The following is a 26,542-nucleotide window of genomic DNA, read 5'->3' as shown; positions in this document are numbered from 1 at the left end:
CACAACATCATAGTCCATCAGATCATATCCTGAACATTATCTCTGGAAAATCTTCATTGCTTTTTCTTGTATGTTCAGTTTCCTCCCAGATTATCCAAAAGCAATGGGTGGGTGGAGTCTCCATTACAACAAGGTGACCTGGTATATATGTCATTCTCAATATCCCTCCAATACCCAGGTGATTATAGACAGTATTGGCAAATTTGTAGCTAAGCTCTGAATATTGGTAATGGCGTTTGGTTTAAAATGAAAATGCAACTAAAATAGCAACAATTTTGTGAACTGGGGAAAAGTCAGCATATTAAAAGGCCCACACAAAAACCATAAGGCAGTGCCAGAAACCATCTTGTGCCAGCTGATTTAAATGAATAATTTGGGACAGGCAGGATCACTGAAGCAAGGAAAAGATTGTGCAGGGAATGAAACAACGATTAGATACCAAATATGTATTTTAAATTAAAAACTGCAAGTGACACATAATTATTGATAATTACAAGAAAAACAAAATACCAAGTATTAGAATACTCACCGGGGGAGGGGGGAGGGAATCAGATTGCACTTGTATATAAATTTCTTATATTTTGTGTAATGCAAAACATATGAACATAAGGTGTTTTATAACAAAGTAATTGTGCTTGTGGAATGACTTCTACTCTCCCAACAGAACCTCCCTCCCCTTGTGAATCCCATTCTCCAGAGGTTTGGAAGGAATCCCCTAGAGCAGATTTAGAGGGGGCAAAGTTCAATTGCACAAATGGAAGTTGTTCCACAAACACAATTACTTTGTTGAATCAAACTCCAGAGGTGCAATGTTGAGAAGAGAATTTAATAAGGACTGTAGTGCAAAGAGTTAGATAGGCACTTGACACTGCTAGGTTCACAGCCACTATCACAAGCTGTAAGGAAGGAGTTCCAGTTGGGACCATCCTCTTCCTCCGCACCAGCTTTGTACACGTGGATTTGTTTCGGGTGACTATACACATGGCACTCATCTCTCAAAGGGAACCATGTATGGATTCTAGGAACAGGGTATGAACTGCATGCCCTCCTTTCACCAGTGTGCATCCATTTGCTGCGCATCATCTGCGTGAAAGGTGATCTGTAAACACAGGTTGGTTCAGATCACCCTTGATGGATTGAGGCTAAAGTAATATTTAAAGAAGAAAGAAAGGAGAGAGTTATCTACTTCTGATATTACACTAATGTTTTTATGGCTCAGCAATTTGGAAGCCTTTTATAATGGAAGGAAAGGATGGCAAAGACTCCTGCCAGAAAAGATCCCTCATACATAAGAGCTGGTGGTTGACACAGGCTATTGAGCTCTTGCAATGGATTTGTTTGTCTTCTGGTTTTAGATGGCTTTCATTCCTCCAAATTGCTCCTTGAATAATAGAAAAAAGCAATTTGAATTTCAGTGACAGATTGGACATAACAGGTTGCAACTATTAGGTCTAATTTTACCATACTGAGAAATAAAATTGCCTAAACATAAACATCGATCACTGATGCAGTAAATTAATTTGTACAGAAAAAGTAGTTTAACTGCAGTGCACATTAAACAGAGAAAATTTTCAAAATTACTGCTCTCTGAATTAATTTGTACACTTGTTTACTTGTTCAAAACACAGTGTTAACTTCCCTTTTTCTGTATCCGATCTCATTTTGAGTCATATTTTTCAAGGCTAGACAAGTCACACACTTCAGAAGATTACACGCAGATGATTTTGAACAACTAGGAAATAGCCATGACTGTAGATTCTAGTTTAGGGTGGGAGCCGTATCTCAATGGGAAGAAAAGAGCCGCTGCTCATGTGCATGCTTAAATTCATATAAATTTATATAATTTAAGCTTTCGGGGGGCAAAAGCTACAAAATGTATGGGTGGCTGGTAAAAGACCTGGGCAGAGCTGTGTTGAAGCAGCCAAGTGGCATCTTTATTTGTGGCTGACCAAACTGATGGACTTACCGAAGAGCTCTTAAGTATTCTTTCTTTTTCCCAATACAAACTTGACGTTTTAATGTTTTGCTAATTATCAGTAGTAGGAGAGGAAGCATGTAATTAAAAAATGTACGGTTATATTAGTGAAGGTTTCTGCTGAAGTGAACCTACCTAAAAAAAAATTTTTTTGGTGCTGCTGCTGCTTTACATAGCGCCTCACATTCTGCTGTACTGCTAAGAGCATTGTTACTTAGAAAATGCAATTGAGAATGAGCCACTTCCCTTCAAATCAGAAGAAGAAGAAGAGTTTGGATTTGATATCTCGCTTTATCACTACCCTTTGTTGTTGTTGTTCAGTCGTTCAGTCATGTCCGACTCTTCATGACCCCATGGAGCAGAGCCCGCCAGGCACCCCTATCCTCCACTGCCTCCCGCAGTTTGGCCAAACTCATGCTAGTCGCTTCGAGAACACTATCCAACCATCTCATCCTCTGTCATCCCCTTCTCCTTGTGCCCTCCATCTTTCCCAACATCAGGGTCTTTTCCAGGGAGTCTTCTCTTCTCATGAGGTAGCCAAAGTATTGGAGCCTCAACTTCAGGATCTGCCCTTCCAGTGAGCACTCAGGGCTGATTTCTTTAAGGATGGATATGTTTGATCTTTTTGCAGTCCATGGGACTGTCAAGAGTCTCCTCCAGCACCATAATTCAAAAGCATCAATTCTTTGGCGATCAGCCTTCTTTATGGTCCAGCTCTAACTTCCATACATTACTAGTGGGAAAACCATAGCTTTAACTATACGGACCTTTGTTGGCAAGGTGATGTCTCTGCTTTTTAAGATGCTGTCTAGGTTTGTCATTGCTTTCCTCCCAAGAAGCAGGCGTCTTTTAATTTCGTGACTGCTGTCACCATCTGTAGTGATCATGGAACCCAAGAAAGTAAAATCTCTCACTGCCTCCATTTCTTCTCCTTCTATTTGCCAGGAAGTGATGGGACCACTACCCTTAAGGAGTGTCCAAGTGGCTAACAATCTCCTTTCCCTTCTTCCCCCACAACAAACACTCTGTGAGGTGAGTGAGGCTGAGAGACTTCAGAGAAGTGTGACTAGCTCAAGGTCATGCAGCAGCTGCATGTGGAGGAGCGGGGAAGCAAACCTGGTTCACCACATTACGAGTCCAATGCTCTTAACCACTACACCACACTGGCGTAGTATTTCTGTAATGTTTTTTCTGACCTATTAAAAAAATAGTGCAGCTACTGAAGCTTTACTTTGAAGAGGAAGACTGGAAGGTGACGTGAGCAGTTTCTTAAACCCCTTCCCCTTGTGCCCACTCAAAATTTCCCCCTGAGGCTGCTTTTAGCCCCACCATGGAAAACTGTTTTTAACAGTGTTGGAATGGAGAGACCTGCATATAATGACCAGTTCCACTGTCGATTCACCCAAGAGTCAAAGATCTCATGGCTTCTGTGCACAGTGGCTTGGTCCTGTCCACACAGTAGCTATCAGGAATCCTGTTCTGTTTATGAGGGACACACTTCATACTTACAGAATCATTTTGTGTTAAGTAACAGCCCCGACAACAGCCATTTTGTGACTGGTGCCCGTGGCACCTTCTCAAAAGTCCAGATGTGTCCCCGGACCCAAAAAAGGTTGGCAACCACTGTATTACATGGTCTGTTTTCCATACGTTCTGTTTTCTGATAAAGTTTGGCAAAGGAAGTGTGAGGTAGTCACTTGTGGGCATATCCTAAAGACTCAAGGCTGATAAGAACCTGTCAGTGACTCATTCCCCACCCCTCAACAGTCTTGCAAAGAAGTTCACTAATACTGCTTCTTTACAATGAGGACATTCAGTCTGAGAGAATGATTTGCCTCTTGTGACTGGACTTGAGTGGAACTGAGATTCTTAAGAAGGAGAGCCAGTGTGGTGTAGTGGTTAAGAGTGGTAGACTCTTAATCTGGTGAACCGGGTTCGTGTCTCCACTCCTCCACATGCAGCTGCTGGGTGACCTTGGGCTAGTCACACTTCTTTGAAGTCTCTCAGCCTCACTCACCTCACAGAGTGTTTGTTGTCGGGGAGGAAGGGAAAGAGAATGTTAGCCACTTTGAGACTCCTTCAGGTAGTGATAAAGCGGGATATCAAATCCAAACTCTTCTTCTTCTACCCCCCTTTCCTTTCAACAGTGGAAATGAGCTTCTAATATGAGGATAGGGTTTGTGTTGAACTGTGACATCTGTAATAAAAATGGCAAATATTGCTTGCTACAGTATACTTAATTGAAAGCAACATTTTTAATTTATATAAGCCTAAATTGGTTCTCTCTCTTTCTCCTTTTTTAAAAAAAGAATTGTCTGAACCACAATGGAACTGGATCTGCCAGTGTTGTTGAGCTTGATAGTATCTAGTCTGCTTTTTTCAAGGGCAGTAGTTTGATTCAACTATAGTTCCAATAAGTGACAGATTTTCATGTCTCCAAGGCCCTGACAAGGGCACTGCTCTCAGGAGAAGTGGCTGAAGCTCCTTGGAAGATGATTCCTTCCCTTCTCCTCTGTGCTGACATGCAAAGATAATAGACAATTAACTGAGGGTATTCAAGGCATTGACAGTCCTAAGGTTATCACTACCCATAGTAGGTGGTTGAGATGCAGAAGGGAAGACATGGATATAAAGCCAGGTATGTGGGAAATCTACTATAGGAATTCTGTTTTTAAATGAGTGACATATTTCTGAAAATTTATATGTTAATTCAGATTTTCTTGCATGCCAGTGGCATGGCAATTGATACAATATTAAGAGACATTATTGTTGTTTAGTCATTTAGTCGTGTCCGACTCTTCGTGACCCCATGGACCAGAGCACACCAGGCATTCCTGTCTTCCACTGCCTCCCACAGTTTGGTCAAATAAGAGACATTACTATCTCATTAATATTCAGTCTTAATTGAAAGACTGAAACACCAGTCAATTTACTACAATAATATATTTGTGGTAATAAAGGTTCTGGGTTATTTCACACATGTTTGTGCTTGAGCTGTATTTTAAGCCTGTATAAGGGCATATGAATTGCAGTGCTTTATTGCTCTTGGGGTCCACTTAGACCAGTATAATAGCTTAATCAGTGGCCACCTTGCATCCTTCCATGATGAACACACTCCACCCCTTGCTATGGTCTGCTTCTTGCTCTCTTTCTGTGACTTGCAGTCCACTGAGGCAGTGTTTCAACCAGTGGTTTATTATTATTATTATTTTTAAAAATAGAGTTTTCCAATTTACATCAAACAAATGAAAAAAGAAGAACATCAAATTCTCTTTCTTCGACTCCTCAGACTGCAATGTTTCTTTCTTCAGTCCCTTCACAAGCTTATGGCTTGTTAGCCCTGCTGCACCAAATATTATGACTGCATTTATAGGATCGACCGTGGGGATCTTTCCTATTTAGGTAGAATGCCCACTACGAGCCAGGACAAGCAGCCAAATGGGTGGGAAAGATCTGCACGTTCAGCTGTGCCTGCATGGGTGTGAGATATTCACCATTTACTTGATAGCATGGTGTCACACCGGGAAAATAGCTTTGATGCCAGTGCGCATGTGTGTGAAAGGAGTCTTCTCCATCCCGATGTATTATACCATATCCGAATAAACTTTTCACATGGACAAGTGAGGCTTCTGGCAGCAGTGCCTTCGGGCTGTGTTGTTACCATGTACCAAGAGAGGTTCGGCAGCATTGAGGTCAGGGCCCATTGGGCAGTGTGCTGCAAAGCAAAAATGCTGCTGCTGCTAGGAGGCTACTGCTGTGAGTCCGCCCCACTTGGCGAGTTGCTCCAGCACATAGCTTACAAAGGGAGAGAGTTATGGAGGCCTGGTGTGCACAGCACAGAAGACGCCGGCTTCCACATTCTTCACTCTGCACCAGGATTCTCTAGTGATGATGGGATTGTGTGTGCCTTTTTGACCATGTAAATACCGAGGTTAAAACAAACCAAAGATTAGTCTAAACTGAGAGTGGAACTGGTTAACTGATTCTCTCTACTCTTAACATTCATTTGTCTGTAGCAGCCTGAAGTGCCAATATAGTGTTCAGCTTCTGATAAATACTGGGTTCTCCTCAGCTGAAGAGATCAGCCTGATAAGATAAGGTGGCCTTAAAAAGAGAGAGAGAGAGTTAGAAAGTATGTTAACTGCTTTGGCTGCTGAATACCCCCTGGTAGCCAGAGATAAGACACCTTGAGCTTCTCAGCAGATTTTAGACAGGATGTAAATGAAGCAAAAAAATTTTTTTTTTATTTTTTTCCAAATCCAGTAGTTATTCTGCTGTTCACTCTTCCCCCTGCCCCCCCCCCCGCCGCCCAAATCATGACAGCCAAAGGCTTAATTTACTACATTTCACATAGTGCTTCCATTCTGATCACAGGAAGCTGCTACCAGTTGTTTTAGATACAGCCTTAAACAAAGAAAAGATATCTGCATTTTTGAAGAGGCCTCTATTTCAGGCAGCTAATCGTGAGTTCCAGCAGGCTTTCCCAAATGGAATACATACGTAAGAGAAAGAAAATGTTGGCTGCAAAGCGGATTCACTTTTCCCGAGTTGCAATTAAGTCAAACCTCACCGGGAAACTTGCATGCAACTGACATTAAAAGCAAGCAGCTGATAATGCGGTTAAAGATGCAACACCGAAATACTCCCATCAGCCTCTGCTAGATCAAAATTAATTTGCATCATTACTCCTGTGAACAAATGATGTTGGGTGGTAGTCAACTAATGTTTACTCAGAGTAGGCCTATTGTAATTAATTAACACGACTTGGCTCATTGAAGAAATTGACTGTCACCCATTGCTTCCTCTGATCTGTAGTCTACAATGTTACAGGATGAAACAATCCTGCTAGTTTGGATTTTCTTGTTTTCCATGGAGCAGGGATGAATGGAGGCTTCCCTGACTGACCTGAGAATGGTGTCTAGTCCAGCATCTACTTTGGGCAATTAAACTGTTCAGAGGTAAAAACACATGGCCTCTGAATAGCTCCTCTCAGGAATTACAGTAGGTTCTGTTTATGTCACATCTTAGGATCAAATGGGGAACAGATGCTGGCTGCTGCACCCATTTCCTCCTTTTCCTGGCTAGTCTGTTGTAATGCCTAAAGTGCTAGTGTTGGCTATGGAAACCCAAGTTTAACACCCCACTCTAGTTGCATTCAGATAAATCCTCTAAAACTCCGGTTAGAGCAGGGGTGGCCAACACATGGCCCTTCAGATGCTGTTGGACTGCAATTTCCATCAGCCCTAGCCAGCATAGCCAGCGGTTTGAGATGATGGGAGTTGTACTCCAGCAACATCTGGAAGGCCACGGGCTCCTCATCCCTAGTTTAGAGAACAAAGTTTAGATCAAGAACAAAACCTTTGTTTATACCTTCCCCCTTCTCATCTGTCTGTCTTTACTTTCCTAGCAAGGGAGTTACTTAATCACTTTGTAGTTTGATCAAAGCTTTGTTTCTTGTTGCATCTGACCATGGCAAACTAAGCCATAGTGATTCAGCATATTCCTAACCACTGAAACAGCAGTGCTCTCGTATGCTTGTCATTAATCTAAGAAGCGGTTGGGCAAATGTTTGACAACTCGAAAGGTAACAGTAGGATATGCCTTTATTAAGGCTAGCTACAAAGTCCCAAAGAAGTGAGCAGGCTTTTTAAGCTCAACCAACACTTTTCATTAGACTGCATGTTTGAGCAATGTAAAAACAAAATAGGGATAGGAGATGAATGTTGATGGATGGGATGAAAAGGCTTTAATCTTCAGACTGCAATAGAGAACGAGCATCATTTCCTGGAGAGAGCAGAACTGGCCACTATCACATGCACCTTGATCATATCTAAGTTAAATTATTGCAGTGGGACTGCCCTTGAAGCATTTAAATTCTGTTTTGTATCATCTGCATTGGTTAACAGTATGTTAACCAATCTCATATAAAATTTTAAAATATTATCATATAGATGATAGGTAGGTAGGTAGGTAGGTAGTTGCCCCATAACAACTCAAAGCAAAAAAACACTTTAAAACACAGTATGTATAAATCAATAAAAACTATCACAAATTAAGTTTAAAAACTGGAATACAGTTAAAACAAATCACCATGATTGGATTTATACACCAGCCTTCATTGTACTGTGATCCCAGGCAGGTTACAGTAGAAACAAAACATTTAAAAAAAATGCCAGCTTATAATGCCCCAGACTGTTTGACTGTTTCTTTACTATTTGAGTGCTACCAATGTCACCTCATGGCCCTTCCTTACCAAAGACCAGGATGAAGATACAGGATTTTAAACTGGCACTTAAAATTAAACAGAGTCAGAGTCAGCACCACTAGTATTTGGCATTCCGAAGATGGGTGCCGCTACCAAAATATTATCCTGTGTAATGGAACAATCTTCTTTACTCGGGGATGGTATAAGAATGGTATCCCCAGAAGATCTTAATTCATGTGGGCATTCCTTCAGATATCTTGAATGAGGCACATACCTAATTTATCAACCCATGAACCTTGAATTGTAGAGTTGGAAGGGACCACAAGGGTCATCTAGTCCAACCCCCTGCAATGCTGTATTTTTGCCCAACAGGGGCAAAAATGGCTTGAACCAAGGGTGCTATATTATAAATTGAAAGATAGTTTGAAGGATATACTCAATCAAAATGGATGGTGAGTGTGAAATCTATACATTTTAATGCTCTTTTTATCTTAATAAGCTGAATAAACAGAGAATATAGGTGGAAAAGATGGGCATTGAAATTGTTCTTTTGTTTGAACTTACAATAAAGAAGAAAACATTTATTGTCTCTTTTATAGGAAAAAATATCTTACAGGCAGAATATCTTATTTGCTAATAGAACTTTCCGCTAGAAAAAGCTACTTAGGAAAATAAGCTTATTACCTAAGCATGAAAGAAATACTTCAGACATTAGAAGGATTTTTGTTGTCAGAGTTTGGAATCTCTTTCCTTTCTTGTCACAGTGTCTAAAACAGAAAAAGCCACCAGATGCTATTGTTAATGCAGAACCCCTTTAACTTTCTCCCCAAGTAACCCAACTGTTAATGCATTTAATTGGTGCTCCCAGAGTAGTTTTGAAATATTGATACATTTTAAAAACATCTGTAAATTATAAATAATTTTTAAAGTTCACATTTCTCTTTTGAATGCCCATTGCAGAGTATTAGTTTTCAAGCAGTTAAATAAGTTATGAGACAAATGAGTGAGTTTAATGTGGGGCCACTGATGTGAAAAAAATGTGGTGGTTGTATTATTAAAGTTGTAGCTTTTCCAAAACTGTTTATATTTCTATTGAGAGCAAATGGAGGAAATTGTGTAATAATGTATGACGCTGTATTGAAAATGGCTTGAGGCTTGATAACTTATTATGGTGCCCACTTTTTTTTAAAGTATAAATATATTTCCTGCATGGACATCACACACCTTCTGGGACAACATAGAACTGTGTAGACACAATGGGCACTAAGTAAACTATAAGACTTGATAGTTGTGCGAAATGACTGAAATGTGTGCTGTACGATTGATATACATATTGTGTATTATCTGAATAGCACAGATGTTAAGCAAGTTTAAATTATGTGATGTGCTGAGAAAATAATAGCCAAGTATTATATTTATTAACATGGCCTTATGCCCCAGCAAGTGCACAATATTTTATCTCAATACTACCTGATGTCTTTTTAATTTGGTCAGATCATCACATTTCCCTGACTTGCTTTCTTGTATTTTCAGGGTAACTTTCTAGACAATTAGTTGCACTTTGGTAATAGTAAAAGTATATCCTGCCTCAAACTATTACAAGCTATATGATATGTAGTAACTCTGGTGCAAAAAAACAAAAACAAAAAACCCTGCTGACAGGAGCTGGTGTTGAGGCACCAGAGGCCTACTATCTGTCTGGTCAACTGACTTACCTGGGTCATATTTGTTCATTTAATATCATTTAAATTTGCGTTGGAATGTATGCCAAAAGTGTGTCCGGCTCCATGCACAGTATGCCTGCTTTTATGTTTGTGTACATGTAAATATGCAAATAAGTCTAGGGATATACTGGTGTGTCTGCTTTCGTCCCACTGCTGGAATATATTGCTTTGTCAATTCTTTTTCTGTACAGTGTTTTCTTCAAAAGTAACCATTGTTGTAAATCCTGTCTCTGTTAAGGAACCTTACTAGGTTGTACTTCCACATACATCATACTGAGCCCCCTGGGCCCAAGGACAGTTATGGGCCCAAGGACAGGCCTGTCATTACAGTTAACTAGCCCAGGTAGCAAAAATATATCAGCAAGGCCTGCAACTGGGAGGTGTCTAGCCCTCTGATGTACCATATTTTCTCTTTGATCATGTACAAATCCAGCAGCTGTAGGCTGCTTGGTGATTCCTAATTTTAGGAGAAATCAACGTGTTTCTGTGGCCTTACGACACAAAAGTGGGACTGAAGAGGTGACTGTTTTGCTTTACATATGGATTCTTAGGTTCTTCAAGTGGCTCCATGCACAGTAGTTGCACATATACGCTGGGGCGTTCCTAGCCCCTTGGCTGCCCGGGGCGGGAAGCCAAGAGGCACCCGTGGGGGCGGGGCGTCGCCCTGCGCGTGCGGCGAGGCCCCGCCCCCACGGGGTGCCGGGCGGGGGCTTTTGGAGCGTTTTTGGGCTGCAAAGAGTCCTGAAGCCGCTGCTGTAGCACCCCATTTGTGCTACAGCAGCGGCTTCGGGACTCTTTGCACCCAAAAAGCCTCCCCAAGCTCCCGTCCGGCATCCCCGGGGGCAGGGCATCGCGGCGTGTGCGTTATGACGCACGCACACACAGCGACGCCCCACCCCCGGGGGTGCCGGGCGCGGGCTTTTGGAGCCTTTTTGGGCTGCAAAGAGTCCTGAAGCCGCTGCTGTAGCACAAAGGGGGTGCTACAGCAGCGGCTTCAGGACTCTTTGCAGCCCAAAAAGGCTCCCCAAGTTCCCGTCCGGCATCCCCGGGGACGGGGCATCGCAGCGTGTGCGTCATGACGCACCCACACACGGCGACGCCCCGCCCCCGGGGGGTGCCGGGCGCAGGCTTTTGGAGCCTCTGCAGCCCGCGAAAAGCCACTGGAGGGCGTGGGGGCTATTTTGGGTGCTGCCGGGGCAGAGCCGCAGGAGAGGCCAGCGAGGGGGGTGACACCCCGACTCGCTGGCGGCCCCTGCGGCTCCACCCCGGCAGTGCCGAAAATAGCCTAAAAAGAATTTAAAAAAAAAATTGTAGAAAAAAAGCCCAGTGGGCAGGGCAGCCCCCCATGGGTCACCCCCAGCAGGGGCGCTGCCCGGGGGCCCCCCGCCCCCTCCGCCCCCCTGCGACGCCCCTGAATGTAACTGGCCAGGCTGACCACTTGGTTGTAGCATCAAGAATTGTGAAGAGGCCTTTCCTCCTTACTGGTCAGCAACTTTAGGCAGGTGAAGCTTTCTATGACAGGAATGGCAATCCCTCAACTGCTGTTGCTGTGGTCATGAAACCATGTTGGAGTCTTATGGCTGATAAGGCGTAAGGTGCTGAAAGCAAGTGGACAGCAGCCTACTAATACTGTTGTGGGAGATCACATGCCTCCTTTGGTGTTCTGTTATGTCTAAAAGAGGATTCTCACATCCAGCTGTAGCAATAAGTGAATGCTTTTGTCCCAGGGTAGTGTTTTGATTTCATCAGTCTTACGTATATTTCACAGCCTACAGCATCCATAACAATATATGCATGAGACACTAGGCTAAAGGCGAATTTCCACCCTAGTGCAGCATCATTGTGTGTGGTGTTTAGCATCTTTTTGTGTATCAGTACCTCCTTTGTATACCTTACACAACTGTTGGTCCAGAGTCAATCTGCTATCACTGAATTTTGTTGAGATAGGCTTTGACAACTTGTTGGCTGCTGCTTTATATTGTATTCTGTTGTAGTTTGATTTAATTTTTAGGTTGCTACAACCTGCTCTGAGATCACAACAGTGGGAAATGATGGGGTATTCCATCTTTTAAAAAATCCATTAGAGACTTGCTTTTTTTACTAAACAGATCTGAATTTTTATTAATGAACATCCATAAATGATGAAAATGAAAGTCCCGTTTTTTATATTAGGCAACTTTACAATATCCAAAGCTCTGATAGGAAACTAGGCCCAGCTGGAGCTGTGAGGATGAAAGGTTGCCTGTTTCCCTTCTTCACAAAACAAATGTGTCCTTTATGTTTGGCAGAATGGGGTGGTGTGAGAAGGGATCATTGTGCTGAGAGACTATCTGCATGAAAAGGCTTGAACAACTGCCCCTTACACCACCATCCATCCAACAGCAACCTGAGGCACAACCATATGAATGTCAGTGTAACCAGTGCTTATTTTTTCTAGAAAAAGAGGAGCAGGAAATCCCAACTTTTTTTGACGGACAACCCTAAGTTGTTGAGCTGCTTTCAGGAGGACACCAAAGTTTCTGAGCTGCTTTTAGGGAGCAACCAGAAAAACACACCTCCCAGAAAGAGCTTCTTTCGGAAGAGAATCAAAGCGTCAACTCCCAATCCATCCAAATTCCTCCACCCAGAAAACACTCAGCCTGCCCTCAACAGAGGTATAATTATGGACACAGAGAGGGTCTGCCGGAACCCTCAGGAGATGTGCCAAAACTAAGTCTGATAGGTTGACGGTGGATTCCTGATAGTCTAATCCTGGAGCATCCAAGAGCTCCTTTGAGTCAGGAAGGATATTTTAATTCTTCTAGGAAAGTACTGATGCCTCCTTTGGAGAGAGAGCTTGCTTTATGGTTGAATACAGGTCTCACTTACAGAACACAATGCATTCCCTGGAAATTGTTTGTTAGGCGAGCGTTCACATAATGAGTCCATGATTTCCATTGCTCCCTATGGAAGCATTTCTAATCTGGAATTTGTCCAGTCCTCCACCCCACCCCCCAACCCCACCCCCCCCCACACAATACCATGGTATCTTGCTGAAATTACTGCAGCCATCCAGCAAAAAAGATACAAAGGAAAATCTGAATTTCTGATATCTCCTGCTCCCTGATTTATCTGATCTCGCCCCCCCTCCCTGCATGGTTTCTGCCTGAAAAGGCAGTAAGGAACAAGTGAGGAAGTGGGTCACCACTGTCTGTTCAGATATTGGAATCTGTGGGGTGTATAGTGATGTTTCGGCCTAATTATTTACATTCGGATAAGCGAATTTTTGCATAGTGTGCGGGACCTATGTGTAATTGGATCTAGCTGAGAATGTCCTGTAAAAATGCGATGTCTTACCCCAATTGACCAGCTAATTGCATCCTAACGAGCATGCAGCTGATTTTGTTAGGAGGTTCAACTAATTTTAACAGGGGCCTAGAACCATTTCCATGTTCTTTACCATTTTTTAAATTGTTTTGCTTTGAGCTGATTATAGAGTGGTGTTTTCAAAAGCACTCAAGCCCCTGTTGATTTGGATCACAAGCCTGTTAAGAGCTTTGGTGATGTCAGCCAAAATAAAGGCAAATACATAGAAAAGGGAGAACAGAGCTCCTACTTTTCTACTTGCAAAACAGTTGAGCCCAAATGTGTGTAAGTCATGCCCCTTTCTGATGCCTGGCCACGTTGTTCAGAAGCAGCTCTGTTAATTCAGTGAGCGGCACTGGGGGATAAGATCACTTTCAAGACTTCACAACTATTGAGGTTGGCACATGAGTGGCTGGCTGCTTGCACCACAGAGGTGCTTTGTGCTTTGATGCCTCCTTCATCCCACCCCTGTGGAATAACTCCTTCTGGTATTACTTCACTTTTCTGTTAGCAGAGCACTTTCCCCATAAATATGACTGAACAGGTGTTACTTTGCCACTAACTGAGTTTCCAGCTGTCCTCCTCCAACACAGACAGGGCAAAAATCTGTTGTTTGGTCCTATTAGGCAGACTAGAGTGCTCTTGAGCCCGAGACTGAGATCTTTCTTGCAGGATATGGTAGTTTTGTTGCCAGAAGATGGCCAGGAAGGCCTGGCTAGCTAACAAAGACAGTCCTTCAGCTGCTGGGTGTAGTTCCAGCTTTGCATTCCCTTTGGCAGCGGCACAGAGAGTGCTGCAGTGTGGCCAGCCAGAAAAATTAGGAAATAAGGACCTCTTTTATTTACTCAGGCTGCTGAATCATGGGCATTCCTGTCTGCTTGGAGAAAAGTCAGGCAGCTCTACTTTCCACTGGAAATCTCAAGAGTGTTTGGTACTTTCATCTCAGAGTGTTCACACACTTGTTTTAATGTGCTTTATGGAAATGGTGAAACTCAGCAAGTAAGAGCTGCTGTGGGGTGGGGGGAGCTCCCCTCGATGCACTAACGATCCATTCAAATCTGCATGTGTAAATAGACTTCATAGCCCATGCAGCTGATTTCTAGCATCTTTTTTTTCTCTCTCTCTCTTCAATTGCACAAGCTAGGCCTCACTTTAGAAGTCAGCTGGTGTGAAGTGCCTGGTTCCCAAAATTAAAAATTAACATGGACATGCTAAGTGCATCACATCGAAACACAGAATCCTTGCAGTAACACAAAAAAGGCATTTACAGTAAGTAGCACTTAGTGACTGGTAGGATTTAAAGGGAAATATGCACATGTGTACACACTCACACACAGTCGTTGATTTAGAAAATGTACTTTATCTCCCTCACTCCCCAAGTCATGAAATACTCTGGGGAACGCTTCAGGATATAGTCTGTAAAACTCCCACTGCTTCCTGAGACAGATTTAATATGTGTGTCCGTAAATGGACTTTGGATCAAAGTAGTTTGAAAACAAAAGTTATGTATAAAAGTATAGGTTAATATGAGTACCATTGGCCTCCTTCAGCATGCCCTTTATGTATATTTGTCTGTTTCTGCATTACCATGGAGTTCACAGTATTCCACTGCTCAATTTTGTAAGGCACGAACTATACATTATATTACAGTGTCTTATTGTTTTTACATCTATCTATCTATCTATCTATCTATCTATCTATCTATCTATCATCTATCTATCATCTATATAACATAGCAGCAGCCAATACTGCATTTTGATGCAGCTTCTTAAACCACTCACAAGGTTCCCAGGCTAAAAACCTTCTGCCCTCAGCTGCTTTTACCACAATCACTGAGAGGATGCTGGTATTTGTAAAAGCAACTTCTCCCCTTTTTTTCTTTTGATGGGTGGGTGATTTTCTGTGGAAAAGCAGTGCAAGAAGAATGGGTTAGTAGTTGCCCAGGTCCCCCTTTGTTTATTATTTATTTCAACCCCTCACAAGGTAATTTACAATAAAAAAGTTAAACAAAACAATTGTTTTAAATGGATACATTTGTATTGGGAAGAGGCAGCAATCAAATCAATAAAAAGCTTGGTGGAATACAAAAAAAATGTCTTTAGGGACCACTTAAAGGCCACAAGCAAGCTTCATTTTGTAAAGCAGAAAAGGAAAGGTACTGTATTGAAAAGAAACATGGAACTCATCCCAACATATTGGTCAGTCCCCAAAATGCATGGAACAAAAGGACTGTGATGCAGGTCATCTTCAATCTACAAACGAAGACATATGAATGCAATGGACCTTATAGAAGGAACTTATTCCGTACCTTGATAGCAGCAGCAGTATTCAGCTAGTTTCCAAAAGGCTGTTTCCTGTTTCTGCCCATATTTTAGAGTAAACATGGCTGCTATTGCAAATTTCCCATGTGTTTTATGATTGCTAGTTCCATATCCTTTCTGAAGTCAGTACATCTTGCTTTGCCAGTGTTTTGGCTTTGATAATGTACAGCAAAGAGATCCCTTACACTGCATGTAATTGCACAATGGTGACATGAAGCTCCCTGGTCTGTTTCTATCTCCCTTCTGTGGAACTCTAAGCAGCCATTACTTGGTACAGAGCTGATCCTCTGTCTGGATTTCTCCCAGTCTGTTTCACCCAATTTGTATGTGCGACTTCCTTCCTCCGTGTGCCCACCCCTCCAATCTTCCCTAGGAAATTCTTGTTAATTTCTGTTCATACCAAATGGGAAATCTTACCAGGTATCAATGCAGCAAGAGATCCCTTTACAGTGTAGAAAATGTAGAATTTCACTTTTAAAATGGAGTTGCAATAATTAGCTCTCTGCAGTCTTAATATTGTTTTAAATGAGATATCCTTTTAACACTAGGGGTTATTATTCCACTGAATCATTTTGGGCCTGATTCATAAGAATAAGTCAGTGCTGCTTCTGAAGTTCATTAATCTTTTTTGGGGGGGGGGGGTGGACGGGTCTCATGTTAAAGTTGAAAGAACCTTAGAAGGAAGCAAAGGGAGTTAGTTTTTTTTAAAGGAAAGGAAAGTATACCAAAATATAAGCAAAATAAGTTTGAGGAGAACAATTATAGGTAAAGTAACTGTAATAGTAATAGGTAAAGTGATCAGGCACTAGCTACAAAAGAAAGTGATTTTAATACAATAGAGTATCAGCAGTGGAGCAGTGTTCCAAACACTCACCATGTATTTCTATAAATATTTATATAAGAATATATCATGTCTTTGTAGGATGTATCATTTAAGTTCATGAAAAGTTGGAATCACAAGTTGTTTCAAAGCCTATTTCTTGCACCAAAGAACTTGCTCACTCTCTCACAACATTAAATACATATTTTGGAAATTTGCTATGAATTACATATTTATTGAGAACTATGATCATATATGGTAATAGCTGCAAGCCTTCTTTGTGATAAATTTTGGAAGGTCGTGGGAAATAATATTCTGCTGCTGTCTATTTCAATCAATCAACACCTTTATTGGCATATATAAAATAAAAACAAAAACATACAAACCACCTGTATATATAATAACTCTACAACATACAAGGCAAAAAGGAGAGGAGAAGAAAATAAGGAATCCTCAGCAGTCATTGTTAGATAGGCCAGATGTACTAGCTTTAATTTCATAGATACTATTCAAATAATGAGCCATAACTCTAGTGAGTTCAGGGGAGTCATCCCTCAGCAGAAGGTGGACCGCGAGTTGTTTGTTGGGGAGGGCCCTGAGCCACATAAAGGATATCAATGGGCCAAAATAAAAAAATGTTAGAGAGAGGGCAATCCAGTATCATGTGGTCCATAGAGTCCGACACTTTCTGACCACAAGGACAGAGTCTGTTCTGGTAGGGAGCTGTCTTATTTGTTTCTGAGTACAACTTGGAAGTGCTGATTTTGACTTATAAAGCACCAAACACACCTTTCTCCATATAATCCTGCAGGAGAACATAATTAACCAGCCAATCTGAGCACTTAGAAAAGGATGCTGTGATTACTAAGACCCAGCATGGGTTTCTCAAAAGCAAGCCATGCCTGACAAATCTATTTTTTATATAGAGAGCTACAAGCTTGGTGGATCAGGGGAATGATGTGGACATAGTATATCTTTATTTCAGTAAGGCTTTGAACAAATTCTGCCTTGATATTCTTATAAAGAAACTGGTAAAATATGGACTGAATTAGGTAACTGTTAGATGGATTTGTAGGTGGTTGACTGACCGAACCCAAAGAATACCCATTAATCGCTCCTCATTATCCTGAAAAAAGGTGTCAAATGGGGTGCCACGATGTCCTGTTCTGGGCCCAGCATTGTTCAGTGTCTCAAAAAATTGCACCAATAAAAAATGGGACACACACACACACACACACACACACACAGTTCTATCCATTGCAACTTGAAAACCTGAAAGCTGCTTCTTGGCCCACCTTCTCTGCTGGGTGTGCTTTGCTGTTTCCAAAGCGCTGCTCTGGTGTTTCCCTCCTAGAATTGGTTGAGCTCCCTGTTTTGGCTTTGGGGGTCAATGGGATTCTCTGGGCTTAGGGGAGGGTGCCTAGGAAGAAGAGAAGGGGGCAGGAGAGAAGTCTAGATAGTAAAAAAAATAGTTGACAGGCCAAGAGCCTCATTGACACCCTCTGGAGTTATCACCAGGGTTAAAGGTTCTGGCTAAATGCCCTTAGTTTTGCCCCTGTCACATGGAAGATGGAGCAAGCTTGTTTTCTCTTGCTCCGGAGTGTAGGACTGAACCAATGGCTTCAAGGTACAAGAAAGAAGATTCTGACTAAACATCAGGAAGAACCTTCTGATAATAAGAGCTGTTCAACAGTAGACTAGACTCGCAAGGTGGACTCTCCTTCCTTGGAGATTGGACTAGATGACCCCCGGCATCTCTCGCAACTCTACAGTTCTATGATTCTATGACAATGCTTGAAAAGGCCTTTTCTGTGGTAGCTCCTCTGTCTCTGAGAGCCGGTGTGGTGTAGTGGTTAAGAGTGGTAGACTAGTAACCTGGTGAACCGGGTTCGCGTCTCCGCTCCTCCACATGCAGCTGCTGGGTGACCTTGGGCTAGTCACACTTCTCTGAAGTCTCTCAGCCCCACTCACCTCACAGAGTGTTTGTTGTGGGGGAGGAAGGGGAAGGAGAATGTGAGCCGCTTTGAGACTCCTTCGGGTAGTGATAAAGCGGGATATCAAATCCAAACTCCTCCTCCTCCTCCTCCTCCTCCTCCTCCTCCTCCTCCTCCTCCTCTTCTTCTTCTTCTTCTTCTCCTTTGGAATTCCCTCTTCCAGGAGATCTGCATGGCTTCTCCACTGCCTGTGTTTTGGAGGGCAGTTAAAACTTTTCAGTTTCTTCAGACATTTAAGCCCCTCTAGATATGTTGTTGTTATTTATTTTTCATGTTTCCCCCCTTTTCCATAAGATTGTCCTGTATGTTAGAAACCAGGTATATATAACTGTTTGGAACAAAAAAGCACAGGAACAAATGTAGTTAGCAGATACTTTATAATGATGAAAGATGTATGTATTTATTCATTATTTTCTTTGAAAAATAAATAAAATATTTAAATTTCATCATAATTGCATTACTCATAACTTCAATTTTATAAAGAATAGGCTGGGTTGTTTTTTTTTAGGAAGCTTTTGGTATTTAAAACAAAGACCAGAATATCCCTTAAAGTTTCAACAAAATGAAGCATTTCCATTTGAAGCTCCAGCTGCTTGATGTTGATCGGTGCTCCTCACAGAACATGATTCATTTTCCTTGAAACTGTTTTCTTGTGCCCCTTTAAGGACAGTAGACTTGAGAAAGAGAGTGCTTTGGTGGGTGGAGTGTTCTTGGAAGGGCTGGGGACATGGAAAGAATGCTCAGGACTTGTTTCTTCAGGGAGCTAAGCCATATGCCTGGAGGTTTCCCCCCTCCCTCCCTTCCTGGCTGAGCACTTCAGGAGGGGAGGGGAAGCTGGTCCTTCGCCTCAGATCATGCCCCGAGGAGCTGTAAGCCAGCAGGCAGGAAATATTTCAAGACAGCCCTTTCCCCTAAAGGAACCCAAAGGAAAAGAACTGCCAAGGGGTGAGGGTGATGTGGGATAAAGGATAGACAAAGGGGTGGTAATTATGGACTTTCCTGAGGTCCAAAATTCTGTCGTGTGTGTGTGTGTGTGTGTGTGTGTGTGTGTGTGTGTGTGTGAGATGTGCATTGTGCATACGGTGGTACCTCTGGTTACGTACTTAATTCGTTCCGGAGGTCCATTCTTAATCTGAATCTGTTCTTAACCTGAAGCACCACTTTAGCTAATGGGACCTCCCGCTGCTGCTGCACCGCCAGAGCACGATTTCTGTTCTTATTCTGTATGTAACCCAAGGTACCACTGTAGACACATTTGCACATGAAAATGTGTACATTAGAATTTGTCAGGTGAAATTATGAGATAATGTAAAAGTTATATTGGTAAAGTTACATCTGAAGTTTTGTAATTTGTGTAATGTGATGTTCTTCTTTGACATTTTGTTTAATGCTCTCCATGGCCTCTCCCATTTCTAAGATCATGGGTAGGCAAACTAAGGCCCAGGGGCCGGATCCGGCCCAATTGTCTTCTAAATCCGGTCCATGGATGCTCCAGGAATCAGCATGTTTTTACATGAGTAGAATATGTCCTTTTATTTAAAATGCATCTCTGCATTATTTGTGGGGCCTGCCTGGTGTTTTTACATGAGTAGAATGTGTGCTTTTATTTAAAATGCATCTCTGGGTTATTTGTGGGGCATAGAAATCCGTTCTTTTTTTTATTCAAATTATAGTCTGGCTCCCCACAAGGTCTGAGGGACAGTGGACCGGCTCCCTGCTGAAAAAGTTTGATGACCCCTGTTAAGATCATTTCTCCTGATAGATTGCTTTCCGTGCCTTTCCCTTCTCTAGCTCTGGCATCCTGCACTGACTCCCTCAAACATACCTGCTTTTTCTACCTTGCTGCCCTTTGTGCTTGAAAACGCCTCACAGAACACAACTTCATATCCTTCAAATCACTCCTTAAAACCTATGTTTTGCATGGAGTCTTTGGAACAACACCCCTAGACATCATGTCCTGCCACAACTAAGAATGGAGTTTTCAACATTGTGCTATTACAGTACAAGCATTGCAACTTGCCAGATGGAACGACCCCCCCCCCCCCGCCCCATGTTTTCCCTCAACATGTTGTTCTGGGGATTCTCCCAAGCCCATTTTAGAGGAGAATCCCACCCTAAGTATGTGATCAAGCCTAAGTTTGTATAAAGGAAACAACTAACTTTTGCAGGCCAAGGACTTGTCCTTTTGTATTCTGTGAAGCATCATGCACATGGATGATGCCATATGAAAATAAGGAAATAAACATTTGACCTAAGAGAAAAAGGCTGATGAGCTTTATTTTATCACGAACCCACTAATTCCAATGGGACTTGCACAGTGATATTTAGAGAAGGTATTGCCCTAATGAATGTAGCCTACTTACTGTAAAATATTTTGTCTCTAGAAAACAGAACACGGGACAGCGAGCTGAAGTCAATTCTGACTTCTATGCTTCTTCCCTTATTGGTAGGCTGCCTTATCCGCAAGATGCTCTCTGTGTGGTAACCCATTTAATTTTTAATCTTTTTGTATCATGGAGGAGTTTGAGGGTCCTGACAGGAATCGGTCATAGCTTGTGAACAGTCTCTTGAGTAATAAAGAAGAGGACACAAACCTGTCCACTGTTCAGCTTGCACTTAAAAGCATTGTTGCAATGGGCAAGGATCCAGGAATGGTATTGGTTGTTTTCTCAGAGTTAGATGGTTGCTGTCTGGCATTGATAGTGAGATGGTGTTGTTATCAGTTTCGAAATGCAGGAAAAGCACAAATCCTCTTCTGTTTCCTGTGGATAAGCATAAAGTTCACAATCTAGTGAAATCTTGTTACTTTAAAGAAAGCAGACTTGGAATGTTTTTCTGTAAGCCAATTGTGGCTTTTATGTTGTATGATGAATAATTTGCCTTTTAGAGACTGCAGGTATTAAGGAATTTTGAATTTATTTATTTATCGGCACACATTTAATATATGATTTCTCCAAGGGTGATTATTCAGAGTTTTTTTTAAAAAAAATGTTATTATTCTAACTGACTTGGTATTGCAAGAAATATTATTACCTTTAATATAAATAAATAAAGGTTTTGTTTAATACTTTAAGTGTCAGGTGTTTTGTTTGCTGGATACGTGTTTTAAACACTAAAATGAATCGTTTCAATAAGAGACAATACACTACGAATTTTTTCTGTGCATATTCTTTTGAGATTAATGGGTACAGTCGTACCTCGCAAGACGAATGCCTCGCGCAATGAAAAACTCGCTAGACGAAAGGGTTTTGCGATTTTTTTAGGTGACTCGCAAGACGAATTTTTCTATGGTCGTGCTTCGCAAGATGAAAATTTCAATGCATTCCTATGGGAAACCGTGCTTCGCAAGACGAAATTTTCGCAATACGAAACGACTTGCAGAACGAATTAATTTCGTCTTGCGAGGCACCACTGTAGTTTCTTGCATAGCTCTCATTCACTTCAATGGATGTGAATAAGAGAACTTTGTGCTAGTTGTCAATAAACAGTTGTACATAAATGGAACTAAAATCAGCATAAATTTATGTTAATATACAAGTATTTTGAGTTAACTAATTTTTGACTCTAGCAGTGAAAGACTTCTTCTTCGAGTATTTTCTGTCCTAAGTGATTTGTAGACATTCTCCATCTAAAAAAGAAATTGACACATTGGTTTCTATAGGTTTCAGCCTAAAACCCAGAAATGAAGTAGTATAATAGCTAAGTCGTTTTAGTTACTACTTGGCGTATGTTCTTGTTTGTCTTTTCATTGTTACTCATAAATCTTTCAGCTTTTACCATAATAATTTGTCATTTGTTCCTGTTTCCAGCTTTTTTTGCAAGTTGCTTTGTCTATGATCACCTAATTGTTCAGACTCTGTTTTACTAAGGAAGTTCCGCCAGTAAAGTTTTTTTTGCAAAGAGGAAGAAATGGTGGGCAACCTCTTGAACTTTAGAAGAAGATAATACACAGTTTGAATCTAGCTTTTGTGAAGTTCAGTCCTTTCACTTAACCCTGGCTGACTCAATATAAACCTAATACAAACGCACGTGTTATTAGCCCTGTATTTATCTCGGTGCTGGTTAGTAGCTGCTAAATTATCTGAGTTCAAAGTGGGAAACTGCAACAAAGTAGTAGAGGGTGTCACCAGCTCCCAACAGCCGTGTTTCTTAAGACATTTTTTGCATTGTGTTTTATGCTTTCTTTAGCTCTTGTAGCTGTGCACCAAAATTCCCAATAATCCATTTAACTATGTTCTTTTCAGGACCAAGTTTAATACAAAAGTGAGAAAGTTGAATTACTCTGTTTTTATTAAATATTAGGCATGCGGGTGACTATTAATTTTAAAATAATTTTCTAATACTTCCCCCCCCCCCCAGTTGGCACTTCCAGTTGTTCCCGTAGTATACAAATCATTTTATGGTGGATACAAAGGACACATTAAGTATATTAAAATCTGCATTTTAATAAAGATGTCAGTGTATAATGCGCATAAAGCAACTACAAATGATAAAAGCAATAAAAGGATAATGCGGGAACAGACGGATTTCATGGCTTTTTCTAGTTTACCATCTGATTTGAATTAGTATATTATAGAAGATGGGTGCGGGTGCAGAAGGCAGACTGCGAGTGTTGTACAACTGCATATGCATTTCAATACATTTCTGATCAAATGTATATATTCATGACAAGTACCGTCTGAAGTGGAAGCCCTTAACAGTTTGTTTCTCTTACCTCCCTTTTTTCAGATGGAGTAGACATTGAGGATGACCCTTCCTGCTCATGGCCAGCTTCTTCGCCTTCAAGCAAAGATCAGACTTCCCCAAGCCATGGAGACGGCTGTGATTTTGGTGAAGAAGAAGGTGTGCCTGGACTGCCTTACCCCTGCCAGTTTTGCGACAAGTCGTTTAGCCGCCTCAGCTATTTGAAGCACCACGAGCAAAGTCACAGCGACAAGCTCCCTTTCAAGTGCACGTATTGCAGCCGCCTTTTCAAACACAAGCGGAGCAGAGATCGCCACATCAAACTCCACACAGGAGATAAGAAATACCACTGCAGTGAGTGCGATGCAGCTTTTTCAAGAAGTGATCACCTTAAAATCCACCTAAAGACTCATACCTCTAACAAGCCATATAAGTGTGCCATTTGCCGGCGCGGGTTCCTCTCCTCTAGTTCGCTTCACGGTCACATGCAAGTCCACGAGAGGAACAAAGATGGTTCTCAGTCTGCCTCCCGGATGGAGGACTGGAAAATGAAGGACACTCAGAAGTGCAGTCAATGTGAAGAAGGTTTTGATTTTCCCGAAGACCTTCAGAAGCACATAGCAGAATGCCACCCGGAGTGTTCCCCGAATGAAGACAGAGCTGCTCTTCAGTGTGTTTACTGCCACGAACTCTTTGTAGAGGAAAGTTCCCTTGTAAACCACATGGAGCAGGCTCACAATGGAGCGGAAAAGAAACACATGTGCAGTATTTGCTCAGAGAACTTCCATAGTGTCGAAGAGCTGTATAGTCACATGGATAGCCACCAGCAACCCGAATCATGCAACCATAGCAACAGCCCCTCTTTAGTGACTGTTGGCTACACCTCAGTGTCTAGCACTACACCAGATTCAAACCTCTCAGTGGACAGTTCAACTATGGTTGAAACAGCTCCCCCCATAACAAAAGGCCGTGGAAGAAAACGGGCAGCCCAACAGGTGACAGATATCACGGGGCCTTCAAGCAAGCAAGCCAAGGTTACCTACAGCTGCATATACTGCAGCAAGCAATTGTTTTCGAGCCTTGCAGTGCTTCAGATACACCTGAAAACTATGCATTTAGATAAACCCGAACAGGCCCATATTTGCCAGTATTGTTTAGAAGTATTACCTTCACTTTACAATCTGAATGAGCATCTTAAACAAATACACGAAGGCCCGGATCCTGCGCTGATTGTTTCGACCATGCCTGCTATGATCTACCAGTGCAACTTCTGCTCGGAAGTTTTCAATGACCTCAACACTCTTCAGGAACACATTAGATGTAATCACGGATTTGCAAATCCAGTTGCTAAGGACAGTAATGCGTTCTTTTGTCCCCATTGTTACATGGGATTTCTTACTGATTCTTCTTTGGAAGAGCATATTAGACAAGTCCATTGTGATCTCAGTAGTTCCCGTTTTGGTTCTCCTGTGCTGGGAACCCCCAAGGACCCAGTTGTGGAAGTATATTCTTGTTCTTATTGTACAAATTCCCCAATATTTAATAGTGTTCTTAAACTGAATAAACATATAAAGGAAAATCACAAGAACATTCCGTTAGCACTAAACTACATTCATAATGGAAAGAAATCTAGAGCCATGAGCCCCTTATCTCCAGTGACTATAGAGCAGGCTTCTTTAAAGATGATGCAAGCTGTTGGTGGTGCCCCTCCACGCCCTACTGGAGAATACATTTGCAATCAGTGTGGTGCTAAGTACACTTCCTTGGATGGTTTTCAGACTCACTTAAAAACACACCTTGATACTGTCCTACCCAAACTGACTTGTCCTCAGTGCAACAAGGAGTTTCCAAACCAAGAGTCCCTGCTGAAGCATGTGACCATCCACTTCATGATAACCTCCACTTACTACATCTGTGAAAGTTGTGACAAACAGTTTACTTCAGTGGATGACTTGCAGAAGCACTTGCTTGATATGCATACCTTCGTGTTTTTCCGCTGCACTTTGTGCCAAGAGGTGTTTGATTCAAAGGTCTCCATTCAGCTTCACCTGGCTGTGAAGCACAGCAACGAAAAGAAGGTGTACAGGTGCACCTCCTGCAACTGGGATTTCCGCAATGAGACAGACTTGCAGCTCCATGTCAAACACAACCATCTCGAGAACCAAGGGAAAGTGCACAAGTGTATCTTTTGTGGCGAGTCCTTTGGTACCGAGGTGGAGCTGCAATGCCACATCACAACACACAGCAAAAAGTACAACTGCAAGTTTTGCAGCAAAGCATTTCATGCCATCATATTGCTGGAGAAACACTTGAGGGAAAAGCACTGCGTCTTTGAAACAAAAACCCCTAATTGTGGAACCAATGGAGCATCTGAGCCAGTTCAGAAAGAAGAAGTAGAGCTACAGACCTTGCTGACAAATAGCCAGGAGTCACACAATAGCCATGATGGCAGTGAAGAAGACGTTGATACATCGGAGCCAATGTACGGATGTGATATTTGTGGGGCGGCCTATACAATGGAGTCTCTCCTGCAAAACCACCAGCTGCGAGATCACAACATCCGACCCGGGGAAAGTGCCATAATTAAGAAAAAGGCAGAACTGATTAAAGGGAACTACAAGTGCAATGTGTGCTCTCGGACGTTCTTTTCAGAAAATGGACTCCGTGAACACATGCAGACACATTTGGGTCCAGTGAAACACTATATGTGCCCAATATGCGGTGAGCGATTTCCGTCTCTTCTGACTCTTACAGAACATAAAGTCACACATAGTAAGAGCCTAGATACAGGGAATTGCAGAATTTGCAAAATGCCTCTTCAGAGCGAAGAAGAATTTTTGGAGCATTGTCAGATGCACCCTGATTTGCGAAACTCCTTGACGGGATTCCGTTGTGTGGTATGTATGCAAACAGTGACTTCCACGTTGGAGCTGAAGATCCATGGGACATTTCACATGCAGAAGACGAGCAGCACGTCAGCAGTGCAGGCCACAGGGCGAGTGCAGCATCTCCAGAAACTGTACAAATGTGCTTCTTGCCTGAAGGAATTCCGTTCAAAACAGGACTTGGTGAAACTTGACATCAATGGTCTGCCATATGGTCTGTGTGCTGCCTGCGTTAATCTCAGCAAAAGTGGCAGTCCAAGTGTCAACATCCCTTCCAGCAGTAATAGGCAAGGCATGGGCCAGAATGAGAACTTGAGTTCCACAGAGAACAAAAGCAAAGCAGGAGGGTTGAAGACTCGCTGTTCAAGTTGCAATGTTAAATTTGAATCAGAAAGTGAACTTCAAAACCACATCCAGTCAGTCCATAGAGAGCTCATTCCGGACAGCAATAGTACACATCTGAAAACACCACAGGTATCACCAATGCCCAGAATCAGTCCATCTCAATCTGAAGAGGTAATTCTCTCTCTCTCTCTGCTTAAAAACAGACCTATGATTTAAAAAAAAATGCATAGTATCATTTTTTTATT

The 26,542-nt window shown here is 42.0% G+C and overlaps 1 protein-coding gene across 10 annotated transcripts in view; it reads left to right on the top strand.

Moving 5' to 3' along the window:
* The window catches only part of ZNF521 (zinc finger protein 521), a 289,657-nt gene that overhangs the window by 100,379 nt on the left and 162,736 nt on the right, over positions 1-26,542 (top strand). For all 10 annotated transcript variants that reach the window (XM_033155068.1, XM_033155067.1, XM_033155066.1 and 7 more), the window contains one exon: positions 23,113-26,468. In XM_033155068.1, the coding sequence (XP_033010959.1) occupies positions 23,553-26,468 (2,916 nt within the window). In that variant the 5' untranslated portion in view covers positions 23,113-23,552. The remainder of the gene's footprint in view (positions 1-23,112; positions 26,469-26,542) is intronic.

Source organism: Lacerta agilis, chromosome 7 (genome assembly GCF_009819535.1).
Source record: "Lacerta agilis isolate rLacAgi1 chromosome 7, rLacAgi1.pri, whole genome shotgun sequence".
Taxonomy (NCBI): Eukaryota; Metazoa; Chordata; class Lepidosauria; order Squamata; family Lacertidae; genus Lacerta; species Lacerta agilis.
Note: the sequence above shows the minus strand (reverse complement) of the source record. Positions and strands in the feature narration are given on the sequence as shown.